The sequence below is a fragment of the Apis dorsata genome, unplaced genomic scaffold, assembly GCF_000469605.1.
Source record: "Apis dorsata unplaced genomic scaffold, Apis dorsata 1.3 scaffold_741, whole genome shotgun sequence".
NCBI classification, from domain to species: domain Eukaryota; kingdom Metazoa; phylum Arthropoda; class Insecta; order Hymenoptera; family Apidae; genus Apis; species Apis dorsata.
Window position 1 is genome coordinate 83,065 of NW_006263902.1, and position 15,716 is coordinate 98,780.

At 22.5% G+C, this 15,716-nt stretch overlaps 7 protein-coding genes across 9 annotated transcripts in view; 4 read left to right on the forward strand and 3 right to left on the reverse strand.

Annotated features, from left to right (window-relative positions):
* Positions 1-952, forward strand: part of LOC102675247 (RNA-binding protein 33-like) — a 10,191-nt gene extending 9,239 nt beyond the window's left edge. For both annotated transcript variants that reach the window (XM_006622718.2, XM_031513797.1), the window contains one exon: positions 188-952. In XM_006622718.2, the coding sequence (XP_006622781.1) occupies positions 188-352 (165 nt within the window). In that variant the 3' untranslated portion in view covers positions 353-952. The remainder of the gene's footprint in view (positions 1-187) is intronic.
* A 758-nt stretch (positions 953-1,710) lies between these two features.
* On the forward strand, positions 1,711-4,633 carry LOC102675744 (DEAD-box helicase Dbp80). 2 transcript variants are annotated; one of them, XM_006622723.2, is made up of 8 exons: positions 1,711-1,908; positions 2,146-2,370; positions 2,444-2,536; positions 2,625-2,842; positions 2,933-3,110; positions 3,335-3,572; positions 3,696-3,858; positions 4,004-4,633. In XM_006622723.2, the coding sequence occupies exons 2-8, from the start codon at positions 2,354-2,356 to the stop codon at positions 4,255-4,257; spliced, it is 1,161 nt and encodes a 386-aa protein (XP_006622786.1). In that variant the 5' UTR covers positions 1,711-1,908; positions 2,146-2,353; the 3' UTR covers positions 4,258-4,633. The 2 variants fall into 2 exon arrangements, with proteins under 2 accessions (XP_006622786.1, XP_006622785.1); XM_006622722.2 differs by having other exon boundaries at positions 2,146-2,366.
* A 578-nt stretch (positions 4,634-5,211) lies between these two features.
* On the reverse strand, positions 5,212-9,291 carry LOC102675614 (heat shock protein 60A-like). Its single transcript, XM_006622721.1, has 4 exons — positions 8,932-9,291; positions 7,703-8,114; positions 6,667-7,557; positions 5,212-6,400 (listed from the first exon to the last, which is right to left on the reverse strand). Exons 2-4 carry the CDS (start codon positions 8,112-8,114, stop codon positions 5,991-5,993), a joined length of 1,713 nt encoding a protein of 570 aa, XP_006622784.1. The 5' UTR covers positions 8,932-9,291; the 3' UTR covers positions 5,212-5,990.
* Positions 9,292-10,212: 921 nt separating this feature from the next.
* On the forward strand, positions 10,213-11,718 carry LOC102675382 (10 kDa heat shock protein, mitochondrial). The gene is made up of 3 exons (XM_006622720.2): positions 10,213-10,413; positions 11,078-11,245; positions 11,355-11,718. Exons 1-3 carry the CDS (start codon positions 10,411-10,413, stop codon positions 11,496-11,498), a joined length of 315 nt encoding a protein of 104 aa, XP_006622783.1. The 5' UTR covers positions 10,213-10,410; the 3' UTR covers positions 11,499-11,718.
* A 65-nt stretch (positions 11,719-11,783) lies between these two features.
* LOC102675969 (something about silencing protein 10) lies at positions 11,784-13,676 on the reverse strand. The gene is made up of 4 exons (XM_006622724.2): positions 13,645-13,676; positions 12,873-13,483; positions 12,114-12,784; positions 11,784-12,010 (listed from the first exon to the last, which is right to left on the reverse strand). The coding sequence occupies exons 1-4, from the start codon at positions 13,659-13,661 to the stop codon at positions 11,921-11,923; spliced, it is 1,389 nt and encodes a 462-aa protein (XP_006622787.2). The 5' UTR covers positions 13,662-13,676; the 3' UTR covers positions 11,784-11,920.
* A 512-nt stretch (positions 13,677-14,188) lies between these two features.
* LOC102676249 (39S ribosomal protein L20, mitochondrial) lies at positions 14,189-14,992 on the forward strand. Its single transcript, XM_006622726.1, has 3 exons — positions 14,189-14,456; positions 14,537-14,647; positions 14,710-14,992. The coding sequence occupies exons 1-3, from the start codon at positions 14,370-14,372 to the stop codon at positions 14,965-14,967; spliced, it is 456 nt and encodes a 151-aa protein (XP_006622789.1). The 5' UTR covers positions 14,189-14,369; the 3' UTR covers positions 14,968-14,992.
* Positions 14,990-15,716, reverse strand: part of LOC102676115 (triosephosphate isomerase) — a 1,828-nt gene continuing 1,101 nt past the window's right edge. The window contains exon 3 of the mRNA XM_006622725.2: positions 14,990-15,648. Within this exon, the coding sequence (XP_006622788.1) occupies positions 15,268-15,648 (381 nt within the window). The 3' untranslated portion in view covers positions 14,990-15,267. The remainder of the gene's footprint in view (positions 15,649-15,716) is intronic.

Genomic DNA, 15,716 nt, shown 5'->3' on the forward strand with positions numbered 1-15,716 from the left:
ATACAATGTAAATTATTTATATAAATATAATTTATATATTTAAAAAATATTTATTTTAAATGTTATTGCTTGATTTATTTATCATATTTTTAATAAATATTTATAAAAAATGTAATCATACTTGATTTTTTTAAAAATGTTTATCTTAATTTAATAATTATCTGTTTATATTTTATTCATGTTATAGAGCATACAAATGGGTGAGCGCAGCGCAACGATTGTGTTTAAGACGCAGTCTGCTGCTATGGTGTTTCACAAGAAATACCAGCGTAAAATGCTAGACCTTTCGCTGATAACTGTTCGCCTTGTACCGCAATCGAACGGAACTAAGACCACGACTACACAGTTGTGAAAGTTTCTTAAAAGAAATATTAATCACATCTAATTTAGCATATTTCGACAAAAAAAAAGGAAGAAAAATATATAGTATGTTCATGTTCATGATTAAAAGTAACGACATTTTATTTTACTAAAGCAGCCTATATATATATGAATACGTGCATTTCAAATTTTACACATAATTTTCATTTAAAGTATATATTATCTAAGAAGTAGAAAAAAATATTTTTGGCTGCAAATAAACTGTATTATATGCCTTTATAAACAAAGGTAGATAAACTTAACAGTTTAATTTGTATATATGTCAAATGAAATGTATATTTCGTATAAAAATACACATAGTAGTATCTAATAATATATTGTGCATTTAAATACTATCATTTACTACACAGTACATATACTAAGTTGGTAAATTTGTAATTTTAAATGCAGAAACATACATGTGTCATTATATAAAATATAAATTACATTTACAATGTATGCTATTTTAAATTAAGACTATTTAAAATAATTAAAAAAATATGTCTACCAAAGACTATCTTATGGTAATACTATACACTAATACCTATGTACACATAAAATTAAAGGTAAATTAGATTACAGTTATAATATATTATATATTTGTTTAAATTATACATACATCAGACATTTTTAATTATTATAAAGAATTAATAATTATATTATATTTCTTATATTTAAAATAATCTATATTAAATTATTTTTTTCAGTCTTACTATGAATATTATTAATTCATTTATTAGTATGAAATTTCAATGTAATGTGTTTTTTCCAATATTTAATTTTAAAAAATAAATATTGTTAAGTAGAAGATATTCATTATTTGATATATTGAAAAAAATAAAATATTATAAATAAATCATATAAAGTTATTTTAATAGTTTTTAAAATAAACAAAGAATAATTTCTCAAATTTTGAATGAAGTATAAAATTTTTATTGAACAATAAATTCATAAAGAAATATGAATATATAAGTGTTTTTAAAAGTATATTATTCTTTTTTTTAATAATAATTATGGTTAAATTAAACTAAAAAATCTTTATTAGTACTATATTTATAATTAAAATTAAATAAAAATTAATTTTATACAATATATATATTTAATTTTTTTATATAATTTTTATTTAAGATTTAAATTTATTTATATCTACAATTAAAAAAATTATTTTTAATTAAAGTTCAATTAATACTAGATTAAAAACTTTTCGAAATCTAATGACTTTTTCAAAATTATTAATTAATAATTAAAAGATAATGAGAGATTTGAGACTTTTAGAATATTGATTTTTCATTTTTTATAAATATATCAATTTTAATTTCACTTTTAAATTATTTTCCATAAAAAATATTTATATCTTAGTTATTGTTTATGCCGTACCGTGACGCTACATTAGTTAGAGCATCACGACGAATAAGTGTGTCATTTTAATATTCTAATTAAAATTAAAATTAATTTCTTAATTATTGCGAATGTATCAATGTTAATATGGCTTCGACTGAACTTGACTGGGGTAAATACGTAGATGAGCAAGAAAAATTATCAGCGAAGGTAATGTTCTTGTCATATGTATATATCACCGGCTTAACCTCATTTTCATTTATTCATTATTGTTTATTACTTTTTTTTTTAGTATTCTATTTTTTAACTTTTTAATTATTTTAATTATATTTATTCAATAATTAAAATATATATAGAATAATAATTTTAAGTCTTTTTTTATAATAAAACATTTTTGTTATCTTTACTTTCTTTATTGTAATAATGACATATTATGGTGATTATCAGGTCTCCAATTTAAATATAGATAAAGAGCTTAAAGAAAATACAACAAATACAGATTCCAAAGATGATGATGTAGCAGATGAACAAATATCACCTGCAGAAAAATCATTACTCCAAAAAATTATACGTAGAGGTTTAGTAGAAACAACAAAAGATATAGAAATTCAAAGAAAAGATCCATCATCACCTTTATATAGTGTCAAATCCTTTGATGCTCTTCATCTGTTGGTATTTTTAATTATTACTTTTTTTATCTTATAATAATTTTAAAAAAGATTATATATTATAATACATATTATAGTAAACCAGCTTTATTAAAAGGAGTATATGCAATGGGATTTAATGCACCATCAAAAATTCAAGAAACTGCATTGCCTACTTTACTAGCTGATCCGTAAGTTCATTTTTAATATAAAAATATTCAATAAATGCTATATTAATATTATAATATAAAGTATCTAAATTATTTAATTTATTCATAGACCTCAAAATATGATTGCTCAATCACAATCTGGAACTGGAAAAACAGCAGCATTTGTATTAGCAATGCTCAGTAGAGTAGATACTACCAAAAATTATCCGCAAGTACTTTGTTTATCACCAACTTATGAATTAGCTATACAAACAGGAGAAGTAGCAGCAAAGATGTCTGCATTTTGTAATGAAATAAAAATAAAATATGCTGTAAGAGGAGAAGAAAGTAATATATAGTAAAAATAATTATCAACATTATAAATGTCTATTTTTTTTGAATAATTGAAATTTATTTAAATATTCTTCATTATTTCAGTAAGTCGAGGAACAAAAGTTACAGAACATATTATCATTGGAACACCAGGAAAAGTTTTAGATTGGGCTTTTAAATTTAAATTCTTCAGTCTAAGTAAAATATCAGTTTTTGTTTTAGATGAAGCCGATGTGATGATTGCAACACAAGGTCATCAAGATCAGTGTATTCGTATTCATAAGTAATTATTTTAATGAAGAAATATATAAAATAATTTTATATATATTCTATATATATATAATTCTATATATATATATTCTATATATATATATAATTCTATATATATATATATATTCTATATATATATAATTCTATATATATATATATTCTATATATATATAATTCTATATATATATTTCTTTATTTTATATATTTGAATTTTTCATTCAAATGCATTGCTTACAGACAACTTCCACGTACATGTCAAATGATGTTTTTCTCTGCAACTTATGAGCCAGAAGTAATGAAATTTGCAGAAATTATAGTCAATAACCCTTTGATAATAAGATTATTGAAAGAAGAAGAAACTTTAGATAATATTAAACAATATTATGTCAAATGCAAGGATTTAGATGAAAAATATGCAGCTATCACTAATATATATGGTGTAATTACAATAGGACAAGCAATTATTTTTTGTCATGTATGATATCTTTAAATTTTAAAATTAATGAATACATTGTTTTTATTTTAAAATTAAATAAAATAATATTAATATTAATAAAATAAATATTAATTTTAAATAGTATTTTATATTTGTACATAGACTAGAAAGACAGCTAATTGGTTAGCTGAAAAAATGACAAAAGATGGTCACGCAGTAGCTGTTTTATCCGGGGAATTAACAGTCGAACAAAGAATTTCAGTATTGGATCGTTTTAGAGCTGGTCTTGAGAAAGTTCTTATTACAACCAATGTTTTAGCTAGAGGTATTTAATTTCTAATTTTTATTCTTTGTTTTCTAATTTAAGCTTTTTTATTTTGTGTTTATTTGTTATATATATAAAGATAAGAAAATAACTTAAATATAATTATAAATTTATTTAAAAATTTAACAGTTCAAATATATTGCAGGTATTGATGTAGAACAAGTAACAATAGTAGTCAATTTTGATTTACCAATGGACCAAAATCGACAAGCAGATTGTGAAACTTATTTACATAGAATTGGTCGAGCTGGACGTTTTGGTAAATCTGGAATTGCTATTAATCTAGTAGATTCATCGCATGCAATGCAAATATGTAAAGATATAGAAAAACATTTTGCAAAAAAAATAAAATATCTTGATACAGAAGATGCAGATGAAATAGAAAAAATAGGAGTTTAAGTTAATATATAGGAATTACAATTATGCTTTTTATCAAATACGCCTAGATATACTGTAATATCTCCTGAAAGAATAGATATTTGTATTCTCAGTATAGATTTTTTTGTATTTCTTTTCCAATAGCACATATTATCAAGAAATATGTTTACTTTTTCTTTTTACAATGGTTGTATAGAATTTTTTACTATCGAATTAAAATATGGCGATTGGATCAGGAATATATACAGAATTTAAATAAAGAAATATTTTTATATGTTATACAACAAACAACTGTTTGGCGCAAAAAAATATTGTGTCCTTGTCTCTTTACCATTATAAATTACTTCATTGACTTTTTATATAAAAAATAAATCATTTTTTTTGTATTTTTTCAATTTTAATAATCACATGATTTATTGGATATTGATTATTAATATTAAGAAACATTACATACAACGATAATGTGGTAATATTATCACGATTTATATAAGTACAAATAATATAAACAAAAATAGTTAATCATTGATTATTAATTAACTATTAATTGCCCAATATATCAAAATGAACAAGTTGTAATTGTGGTATAAAAACTTTTTTTTGTAAATGAATTATAAAATAAAAATATTTTAACACAATTTCTTTGAAAATAATTGTTGTGAAAAATACATGAGTATTCTGTAGATATAATATAGCAAAGTGAACAAAATATTCAATATCATTACTAAATTATTGTTTTCAATTAATTTACAAAATATTACAGCATTTTTTTATAATGTCTTGTTAATAATTATATAAATAATTACTTGAATAAAACTATAAATAATTATTTGTTATTGTAATAAAATTTAATTTAATTAACAATATTTTTATTTGAGTTAAACATTTTTTATATATAAAACTTCATTTTTCAAATTTTTAAATAAAAATAAAATAAAAATGTGGGAAATAATTTTTTTTTAAAGAACAACAATAATATATATTTTAAAGATACATTTATTAAGACTAAAAAATGGAAATAAATCATAACATTTAAAAAAAGGTATGAAATAATTTGTGTGTTTATCCTATTGCAATACATATGTTTGTACATTTGCATCATTATTTATTTATTTCTTTATTTATTAAATATTTCTCAAAGAATATTATTATTTAATTATTATAAGAATATTATTATTAGACTTTTATAATCGCAAACAAATATTTGATAACCTTTTGATTAAGCAAAAGAATACGAGTATTTGATAACAATTTTAATTATAGAAAAAAAAGAATAGCTTTCTATAAATATTAGAATCAAAATTATTTAGACATGTTGATCAAATTTTTAAACATATTTTTATAATTTATTATTAATTCAAAACTTATTAAATTTTATTATTTTTAGATGCAATAATATTATTTGTTTGCACATTTGTTGTTACATTTTGTATAACAATATGTAAACTGTCAATATAAATATGTATTTTTTCCAGAAAGGAATGAATTTTTGTTATGGCATGTATATAGTAAAACAATAATGCTTAGAATGCGAAACAAACATAAATGACTCGAGAACAAATATCACAACAGTATGTGAAGAACTTGTTTTCACCTTATTCTTTAGTTTAAAGTACGGTAGTGTCCTAAGCATTTAACATTCGATCGGTATATCATATTATGTATTTGCAATTACAATCGCAATTTATAAAAAAAGTAATTAATATTGCGATCAAACTGCGATGTAAAATTCAGTCTTTGTATGGGATTTCATTTAATTACATACCCATACCTCCCATACCACCCATACCACCCATTCCACCCATACCACCACCACCCATTGGCATTTGAGGTTCTTCTTTAGGCAATTCAGCAACCACCGCTTCGGCAGTAGTGAGCAGCGATGCAACGCCCGCAGCATCAGTAAGTGCCGTACGCACTACTTTCGTTGGATCAATAATACCTTTTTCGATCATATCAACATATTCATCATTTAAAGCATCATAACCAAGATTACCATCACTAACTTTTGCTACCACTAAACTAGCATCCACGCCTGCATTTTGAGCAATCTGCAAACATGGCATACGCAACGCATTTGCCACTATCTTTATTCCAGTTTCTTGATCATTATTTGATGCTTTTAAATTTCGAAGAGCTGGAATACATCTTAAAAGAGCAGTACCACCTATAAAATAAAAATATTAAAAATAATAATTATGAAAAATATAATTTATTTTTATTTAATTATTAATTTATTTAATTATAATTATTAGCATTATTTATTAGAATTTTAACACATTTTTTATTAGGATAATTATTAGGATTTTCTCAATATCTATAATAAATTGAACATATTTTGTATATAATTATATTGTGCTTTCATTTTAAAATTTTATAAAAAAATTTTGAAAATAAATATTGTATTTTTGAATTTTGAAAATAAATATTTACCTCCAGGAACAATTCCTTCTTCAACAGCTGCTCTAGTTGCATTAAGAGCATCATGAACACGATCTTTTTTTTCATTAACTTCAACTTCACTACTTCCACCAACTCTGAGAACTGCAACTCCTGATGCTAACCTTGCCAAACGTTCTTGTAATTTTTCTTTTTCATAGTCAGATGTTGTATTTGCAATCTGATCTCTAATTACGTCTGCTCTATGATCAATATCACTTTTTTTTCCTTTGCCCTTAAGAAAAAGTGTATCGTCTTTCGTAATTACGACTTCTCCTACTTCGCCCAAATCACATAATTGTACATTCTCTAATTTAACAAGATTTGCATCATCACCAAATACAATTCCTCCAGTCAAAATTGCCATATCTTGAAGCGTTGCTTTTCTATTATCCCCAAAACCAGGAGCTTTGACTGCAGCCACTTGTAAGCCAATTTTTAATCTATTAACTACAAGTGTTGACAAAGCTTCACCATCGATGTCTTCTGCTATAATAACAAGTGGTTTTCGTTGAGAATTTGCTAATTCCAATGCAGGAATTATAGATTGTACAGATGATATTTTTTTCTCGCTGAAAAGCAGAAGTGCATCTTGGAATTCAACTTTTGCTCCTTTACTAGAATTTATAAAGTAAGGAGATATGTAGCCTCTATCAAATTTCATTCCTTCTATAACTTCCAGTTCATCATGTAACGTTTTACCATCTTTTACAGTAATTACACCTTCTTTCCCGACTTTTTTCATAGCATCAGAAATAAGATTACCAATTGCTTTATCTCCATTAGCTGAAATAGTTGCTACTTGTGCAATTTCTTCAGGAGTTGTTACTGGCTTACTTAAAGCTTTTAATTCATCTTTAACTTTATCAACAGCTAACATTACACCTATAATATATTCACTATTATAATAAATATTATTTTACCTTAAGAAAATATTTTTTTTAGAATTGGGAAAATTTATGTAAAAAATTTTAACAATATTATATAACAAATTAAATTTTATAATTTATATAATTTTATTTTTATTTACCTCTTCTTATTTCTACAGGATTGGCACCTTTACTTATTTTTTCAAAACCTTCTTTAGCAATGGCTCTTGCCAAAACTGTAGCTGTAGTTGTACCATCACCTGCTTCTTCATTCGTATTATTTGCTACATCTTGTACTAATTTTGCTCCAATATTCTGAAATTTATCTTTTAATTCAACTCCTTTAGCAACTGTAACACCATCTTTAGTAATTTTTGGACTACCCCAACTTTGTTCTAAGATAACATTACGTCCTTTTGGACCCATTGTTACTGCAACTGCATCTGCTAAAATATCAACACCTTGCAACATAAGTGCTCTAACTTCTGCACCAAAACGTACATCTTTAGCATATGAACGAGTTTGTAATTGGCGCAAGGCTGCACTTCGCAACACGGTTGGTAATCTGTGCATCTAAAATAATAAAAATAATAATACAATTGATAATTTAGAATATTTCCGTTTTAAAAAAATATATAAATATATTATAAATATGAAATATAGTAAAAATTATTTTTTTAAATTTTAATAATAAAATTCATTATTATTATTAAATAATTATTAAATAATTAAATTTAATAATTTAATTTTAGATAAATAAGTTTGTTTTTCATTATTTTCAAAGATTAACAGTGATTAATGATCTTTTAACATAAACGTGGTTATGTAAACTACCGCGTGGTCAAGGAAGAAATTGAATGATATAGATTTATTTCTAAAAAATTTATAATCTAAGAAATTTTTTACAAAAATTTTTATATAATACAAAATATATGACTATTTTTTCATTTATTTTTTTCCTATATTATTTTGATTTAGTATTCGATCTAATTAATCGAACCGGCTTATTTAAGAAAAAAAGAGTGAAGTAAAAAAAGAATCAAGATGTTAAATCTTGATTGAAAGAATATGAGTAATTCACATAGATTAAAATAATTATAAGGAAAATTTATCAGAATGTATGAATATTCTTTTGCTTTTTTATTTCGTAACTTTGGTTATGGTTTTAAAAATTGTAATATTTTTAAAACATTTAAATTCATGAAATGACAAATATAAAAAAAATTATTCTAAAACAGAACCTATCAATACATAATAATTACAGAAATAAAATATACAATAAATATAAGAAAAATAAATTTTAATAGATTTAGCCGGCTAATATTATTAAAGAATTAATATTTATTTTATATATAAAGAAACAAATCAAGATTATCATAAAAACATTTACCTTTGACTAATGAAGGAGAAAAAACCGTTGATTAGAGATTGTAGTTACAAAAGTAATTGAAAATCGCCACAGCGTGACCGCACGTTGTCTCGCTAGTAGAATGAAATATGTAAGAGAGCTTACGATACACATGGGAAATACTCCCCTCCCTTTCCTTTCTATCTTAACCTAACCTTTGTATTTATCATTAAAAAAATGTTTTAAAATTGTCAATAAATTTAATTGAAATAAAATACAAATAAAATAAAAATCTTATGATTATTCTTATTCTTTCTTTTAATAATATCTCTTTTTTCTTTCATATTCATATATCATTTTCTTAGTGTGGGATTATGTTCTAGAATGTACGAGAATATGTGTGATGCAATCATCCTGTATTCGCCAATCATGTTCGTCGATATACCGGTAACGCGTTCTTTATTATAATGATTCTCAATCTCTAAATTAATATTAGTTTATAAATGATTTTATAACAATTTGAAATATAATTATAATACTAATATATAATAGTAATAATAACAATAATAATAAAAAGAAGAAGAAAAAAAAGAATGTATTAATTTTATTAAAAAACTGTTAAGAATTATTTTCTTCTGATGAAATACTTTTATTTTCAATACTTATTTAAAAATATTGAATTTTTAAATCATTTTTTATATTATTATCAATATGTTTTGAAGTAAATAATTTGATAAATATAATCTTTATTATTTAATTTTATTTCATTTTAAAAATATCGAACGATAAAAAATATTACAATCTATAAAATATTTATTATATGATGGAAATGAATATTTTTAATATACAACTTATAAAATCATATTAAAAAATTATTTTTATCAAAATATTTTTATCAATATTTTAATTTATATTTTTGTATTTACATGCAAATCAAAAGAAAATATTTTATTCAATAATTTCTTATGTTAAATAATATTTATTCGTTACCAATCATTTTATGAATATATATATAATATAGATGATAAATAAAGCATAATTTACTGATAAATAAAACAAAATTAAGAATAATAAATTATTACTTTAATATATAATGAAATATATAATGAAAATAAACATATATAAAGAAAATAAAGTTGAATTTTAGAACTCATTCTTTTAAAAAAATTATTTAATATATTGTATCGTTATAATACATTTTTTATCTTGTAAAACTTTGTTAAAGAATATAAATATTTAATTACCTTGTTAAAATGATTATATTATTTATGCGTTTAATAGTATTTTAGTAACATTTTTAGTAAATTTTATATCATATGAATAAATTAGAATATATATAAGTATATAATTATATAACGAATCTTGCTCTTGCTCGAATACGAAATCAATAAACACGTGGTGGGGCACATTCGGAATCTTCGAGAAGAACAAGAAAGATTGTTCGCTTTCAGCATATAGGTTGCACAACGTGCACAAGTACACATTCTCCGTGGATTATTGAAGTTTGTAATTTTAGAAACTATGGTAAGAAAATAAAAATTATATCTTATATTATTTAAAATTTTCCGTATAAAATAATAAATCAATTTTATAATTTTTAAAACATTTTTATGAATTTTTATAACCTCTAAATTATTAAATAAATAAATATATTTTCTATTAATTATCTTTTAATTTTTAAAGTATATGAGTAATAAATCAAAAATCGTGTATAATACTTTTGTCATTTGTTGTTTTTTTGTTTAATATAGTAATTTCAGTAATTTTTCATTACAAATTTTGCCGCATGGCCGGTATTGGTTTTTTTCATCCTTCTTTTTTTTTTGTTATTGAAAAAAACAAATGACTATAAAACGGATAATAAAACAAAAATAAATATATATAATTGTGCTTGTGATTCAACACATCGCAAATTTAATAGTAAAGTTAATTATAAATAAAAAATTAATCTCTGTGATTTTATATATATTGTATTTTCATTATTTTTTTCATTTATAAATATTAAATATATATTTTATAAAAACTAACCTTTTTTTTTAAATTTTAAAAGAATTATAAAAAAGATTTTGTGAAATTACGCCATGCATGATCTTAAAGTAATTAATTTGATTCGTATATTATAAATATATATTGATAAAAGTTATTAAATATTATGATTATATATATTATTTTAATATTTTTATAATAGGCTGCAACTAATGCCATTAAGAGACTTATACCTCTCTTCGATAGAGTTCTTGTGCAAAGAGCTGAAGCTATAACAAAAACAAAAGGTGGTATTGTTTTACCAGAAAAAGCTCAAGCAAAAGTATTGCAAGGAACTGTTGTAGCAATTGGACCTGGACAAAGAAATGATGTATGTTAAAAATATATAATATTTATAATAATAATATGAATTAATCATGAATTAAAAAAAATATATTGATATCTATTTTTAGTAAGTAATATTTGATATTTAATTTCAGAAAGGTGAACACATTCCTTTAAGTATCAAAGTTGGTGATATTGTGTTATTACCAGAATATGGTGGAACTAAGGTAGAATTTGAAGATAATAAAGAATTTCATTTATTCCGTGAGTCAGATATACTGGCAAAATTAGAAGTTTAAGTTTCTATTAAATTTATGTTTGCAATTGTTCAAATACTATAAAATATTTTATAAGAAATATGTAAACAATGAAACAGTAAAATGTAAGTTAATTTCATGCAAACTTTAATGTTCATAATTATATCGTACAATGCTATTATGTATCTATTATTCTATGTGTCATGATTTCATAGTTATAAAAAAAAAGAAAAAATAAAATGTTCATTGTGTTTATATACTACTTTTTGTTTAAATAATGTTTCTTCTATCTTTTTATTTTGACATTTCATATAAATAAAAAAAGAATTCATTGATATTAATGTATTAAATAAATTTGTATTTTGTACATAAATAAATATATTATTTTAATATAAGATATATAGAAAATAAAGATAATTCTACAATTTTTAATATAAAATACAATTTTAATGTAGATTTATTTTTTATTTCAATTTGATACTTTTCTTTACACTAGCTTTAATACCCGATATTTCCCCAGCATAACGAGTAACTTCTTTTCTGACCTCTCTTATCTATAAAATAAAATAAAAATAATTTTTTAATTTTTTAATTATTATTATATAATTATTTTATTAAATAATTATTTTTTATTATTTAAAGAAAATATATACGTACCGCTCCTTTCCTACGAATTTTGGCCTTACGATATTTATTTCTGTGTTTTACTCTAGGATTACGTTGTTCCTTTTTACGATGCGGCATTAAACCTTTATTTTTTGCTATTTGATATGTAATTGCTCTTTTTCCTTCATCATCAATTATAGTATTTAATGTATCAACATTTTCTATTTTATTTTTTTCTCTATCCTGTAAATCTATTTTTTCATTTGTATGTTCATTTTCTATTTCAAAATCAGATTCAGATTCTAATGAATATATATTTGTATCTTCATTTACAAATTTTTCTATATGATTTGTTTTTTCATTGAAATGACTTATTTTTTGTTTATTGATACTCATTTTATTGTTATCCAATATGTTATATAATATTTTTTCTTCTTTTTTAGTTTTTAATATTTCCTGTATTTCTTGAATTAAATTTCCTTGCTCAGATTCAAGTTGATTTAATAATTGACGATATTGTGCTAAACGTTTTATAACTGGATGAGTACTAACAGGTAATCTTTTTGCTTTAAGCATCAAGTAGAAAGATATATTGATACAATAATTTAACAAAAGATGATATTTTATCCTTATGAAAGAAACAGCAGGGCAATTAGGTATTATACCATTTTTAACTAATTTTAAAAATGGTGCTAATAAATCTTTTGCTTCAGTCATGTAATCTAAATAATAAAATATATATTGAAAATATTTATATTTCAAATTTTATCTTACTTAAAAATAATTTATAAACTTTTTTTATTATAATACCTTTAAAATCATTTACAAGAACCACAAATTCAGGACTTTCTTTTTGCATTATTGCTTGCTTTTGTCTTTTACTAAGTTTACTGAGATCAGATTTTATAAATTGTTCTGCATTCTCATATATTTTTTGATTATCATTTTTTGTTGTCTGTATAATATCCAATCCAAAATCAACATCATCCAATTGTTCTGCCAGTCTTTTTTGAATATTTCTAGCCTCTTCTTCTTCCATTTCTGCTTCAACTAAATCTTTTTGATTGGCAGTGGCATAATCAGGATCTACATAATCTGTAGAATAATAATCTTTTTTCTTTTTTCCCCAAGCTTTTTCATTTGGCAGATCAAAATCTTCTCGTAATCCTTCAATATCAGATTCCATAGAATCTGTTTGTATTTCATTTTCAGTGTTATCTTGATCTTGTTCATTTTCTTCATGTAATCCATATACTTCATAATCACTATCATAACTTTCTGAAGATTGTCTTTCTCGTATTTTTCTAAGTAAATTGCGTTCATTTTCAGAATATTCTTCTTCAGAATTTGTGATATCATTTATATCTATATTTTCCAAATTCTCTGTTTCTTTACTCATTTCTGTTACCTTTACTGTTTTACTGAAAAAAATCAAGTACATATACATTATATAGTAATTAATAACATAAAAAACACATTTTAAACATTATAAATAAATGGAATATAATTTACTTAATATTTTCAAAAATCTGTATTTTATTATACTAAATTAGTATTTTATTCAAGACAATTCTTCTTTTACCTCTTTTTATTTTTCATATTAAAATTTATATATATATATATATATATATATAATAGAAAAATTATAGTCAAAAGTATTTCAGAATCATACAACACGTGATTGTATATTTTACTTTATAAAATTTACAGAACTTTGTTTAAAAACTTAACTTATTGTGTAAAACAAATTTTTTTTTGCACAAATAATAAAAAATAATTCGTATTTATTATTTTTAGAAAAATTATTTTATTAGAAACATTTAATAATTTTATTAGAAGCACTTATTCTTATTCCTCGAATAAAATTTAATGATTTTTTGAAGATATAAGAATATGAATATATCTTCAAGAAATTTTCTATTGTGATTTCTCTTGATCTCGATATAATTTTTTGATCAATAATTATAATATTATTTGATTTGAATCATTATATTTTATTCATTTATAGCAGTGTTCAATTTTCTGATTAGTGATTTATTTTATTATAAATTTTCGAGTCAAAATCTTTACACGAGTCTTTACTACGAACGTAAAATGTCCCTATATGATATATTTTAACTTTAGTCAGACATATAAATAACTATTTAATGTACAACATATAATGTGTTTTAAATATTAAATTTGGGAATTTTATAAGTTAATATTTAGGTTATGTGATTGCTTATGCACTATATTTGTGAAAATAAAAATTATATAAATATCATATAAACATTTGATTTTTATTATTTATTTAAATTTAAAAGAAAAATGGTATTTTTAACTGCACAGTTATTTGTGAGATGTCGGGGTCCTGATGAATTCTGGCGAAAACGACAAATATTCAAACTCGCTGCGGTAAATATACAACACTTATTTTAAAAAGAATGGAAAAAATTATGCCAAATAAAATTTTAATCAAAATAAAAACTTTCCAGCATTATATTGGAAGGAGAAGAAATTGCTATAGCTTAACTATTAAAAGTGTACATAGAGCACTACAATTTTCTAGAATAGGAAGAAAACTTAAAAAACAAGATATGAAAGAGGTATTATGCAAGAAAAATTTTCTTTAGAATATTATATAATTAATCTTTCCTTTTTCGTATAGCTTTGGGAAACTAGAATAAATGCTGCTACAAATGAACATGGTATTGGTTTAAAAGTGTTATTAGAAGGATTAAGTAGATGTAATATATTATTAAATCGCAAATCATTAGCAAATTTGGCTATTTGGGAACCACGAACATTTAAATGTTTATCTGATATTGCTTGTGCAAAGGCAAAACTTGGAGGTGATCCAAAAGTTGCCAATAATTCTATGCCTGAAAATGTTATGATTAAAGGATTAGTTGATGAATTAGATTAAAAGGTTAAATAAATTGTGAAACTTACATTTTGTTGTAACATTTATTGAATTATTAATGATTATATATTTACAATAAGCATACGTTTTTTAAGAATAGAAGAATGAAATATATATTTTATTGTTAATTGTAGGATAATAACTCTTCATTGCAGGAACATGACATAAAACTTTCTCTATACAAACAACAAGAAAAATATTTATAAATTAATTCTTACTTATTTTATACTTATTATAATATACACATTCTTAGAGTGTATATTAATTTAAGGAATAATATTCTTATATAAAGAATATTTCATCTCACTGCTTAGCATTAACGATCTGTACAAAATCAGGTTTTAGAGATGCTCCACCAACTAGAAATCCATCAATATCTTTCTCTTTTGCTAAATCTTTTGCATTTCCTGCTGTTACTGAACCTCCATAAATAATTCTAACAGTTTCTGCGACAGTTTGATTAACATTTTTAGAGAACCAATTTCTTAGTTTTTCATGAACCTCTTGAGCTTGTTGTGGTGTGGCTGTTTTACCCGTTCCAATTGCCCAAACTGGTTCATAAGCAACAACTACATTATCCCATGACTTGATTTTATTTGCAATAGCGTTTGTCTGTCTAAAAACTACTTCCTCTGTTTTACCAGCTTCTCTTTCTTCCAATTTTTCTCCAATACATGCAATTACCTTTATTAAATATATATTAATATTTATTAATTTTTAAATTTTATACTATAATATATATATATATATAT

Excerpts from the sequence above, each read along its gene's own strand:
- LOC102675969 (XM_006622724.2), bottom strand. Across the intron at positions 12,785-12,872 it reads TCTTGTAAATGATTTTAAAG|ATTACATGACTGAAGCAAAA; the intron begins GTATTATAATAA and ends TTTATTATTTAG. Across the intron at positions 12,011-12,113 it reads AAATTCGTAGGAAAGGAGCG|ATAAGAGAGGTCAGAAAAGA; the intron begins GTACGTATATAT and ends TTTATTTTATAG.
- LOC102675744 (XM_006622722.2), top strand. The coding sequence starts at position 1,846 with ATGGCTTCGACTGAACTTGACTGGGGTAAATACGTAGATGAGCAAGAA. Across the intron at positions 2,367-2,443 it reads TCCTTTGATGCTCTTCATCT|TAAACCAGCTTTATTAAAAG; the intron begins GTTGGTATTTTT and ends TACATATTATAG. Across the intron at positions 2,537-2,624 it reads CCTACTTTACTAGCTGATCC|ACCTCAAAATATGATTGCTC; the intron begins GTAAGTTCATTT and ends ATTTATTCATAG.
- LOC102675382 (XM_006622720.2), top strand. Across the intron at positions 11,246-11,354 it reads GACCTGGACAAAGAAATGAT|AAAGGTGAACACATTCCTTT; the intron begins GTATGTTAAAAA and ends ATTTAATTTCAG.
- LOC102675614 (XM_006622721.1), bottom strand. The coding sequence starts at position 8,114 with ATGCACAGATTACCAACCGTGTTGCGAAGTGCAGCCTTGCGCCAATTA. Across the intron at positions 7,558-7,702 it reads TCCTGTAGAAATAAGAAGAG|GTGTAATGTTAGCTGTTGAT; the intron begins GTAAATAAAAAT and ends AATATATTATAG. Across the intron at positions 6,401-6,666 it reads AGAAGGAATTGTTCCTGGAG|GTGGTACTGCTCTTTTAAGA; the intron begins GTAAATATTTAT and ends TTTATTTTATAG.
- LOC102676249 (XM_006622726.1), top strand. The coding sequence starts at position 14,370 with ATGGTATTTTTAACTGCACAGTTATTTGTGAGATGTCGGGGTCCTGAT. Across the intron at positions 14,457-14,536 it reads AAATATTCAAACTCGCTGCG|CATTATATTGGAAGGAGAAG; the intron begins GTAAATATACAA and ends AAAACTTTCCAG. Across the intron at positions 14,648-14,709 it reads AAAAACAAGATATGAAAGAG|CTTTGGGAAACTAGAATAAA; the intron begins GTATTATGCAAG and ends TTTTTCGTATAG.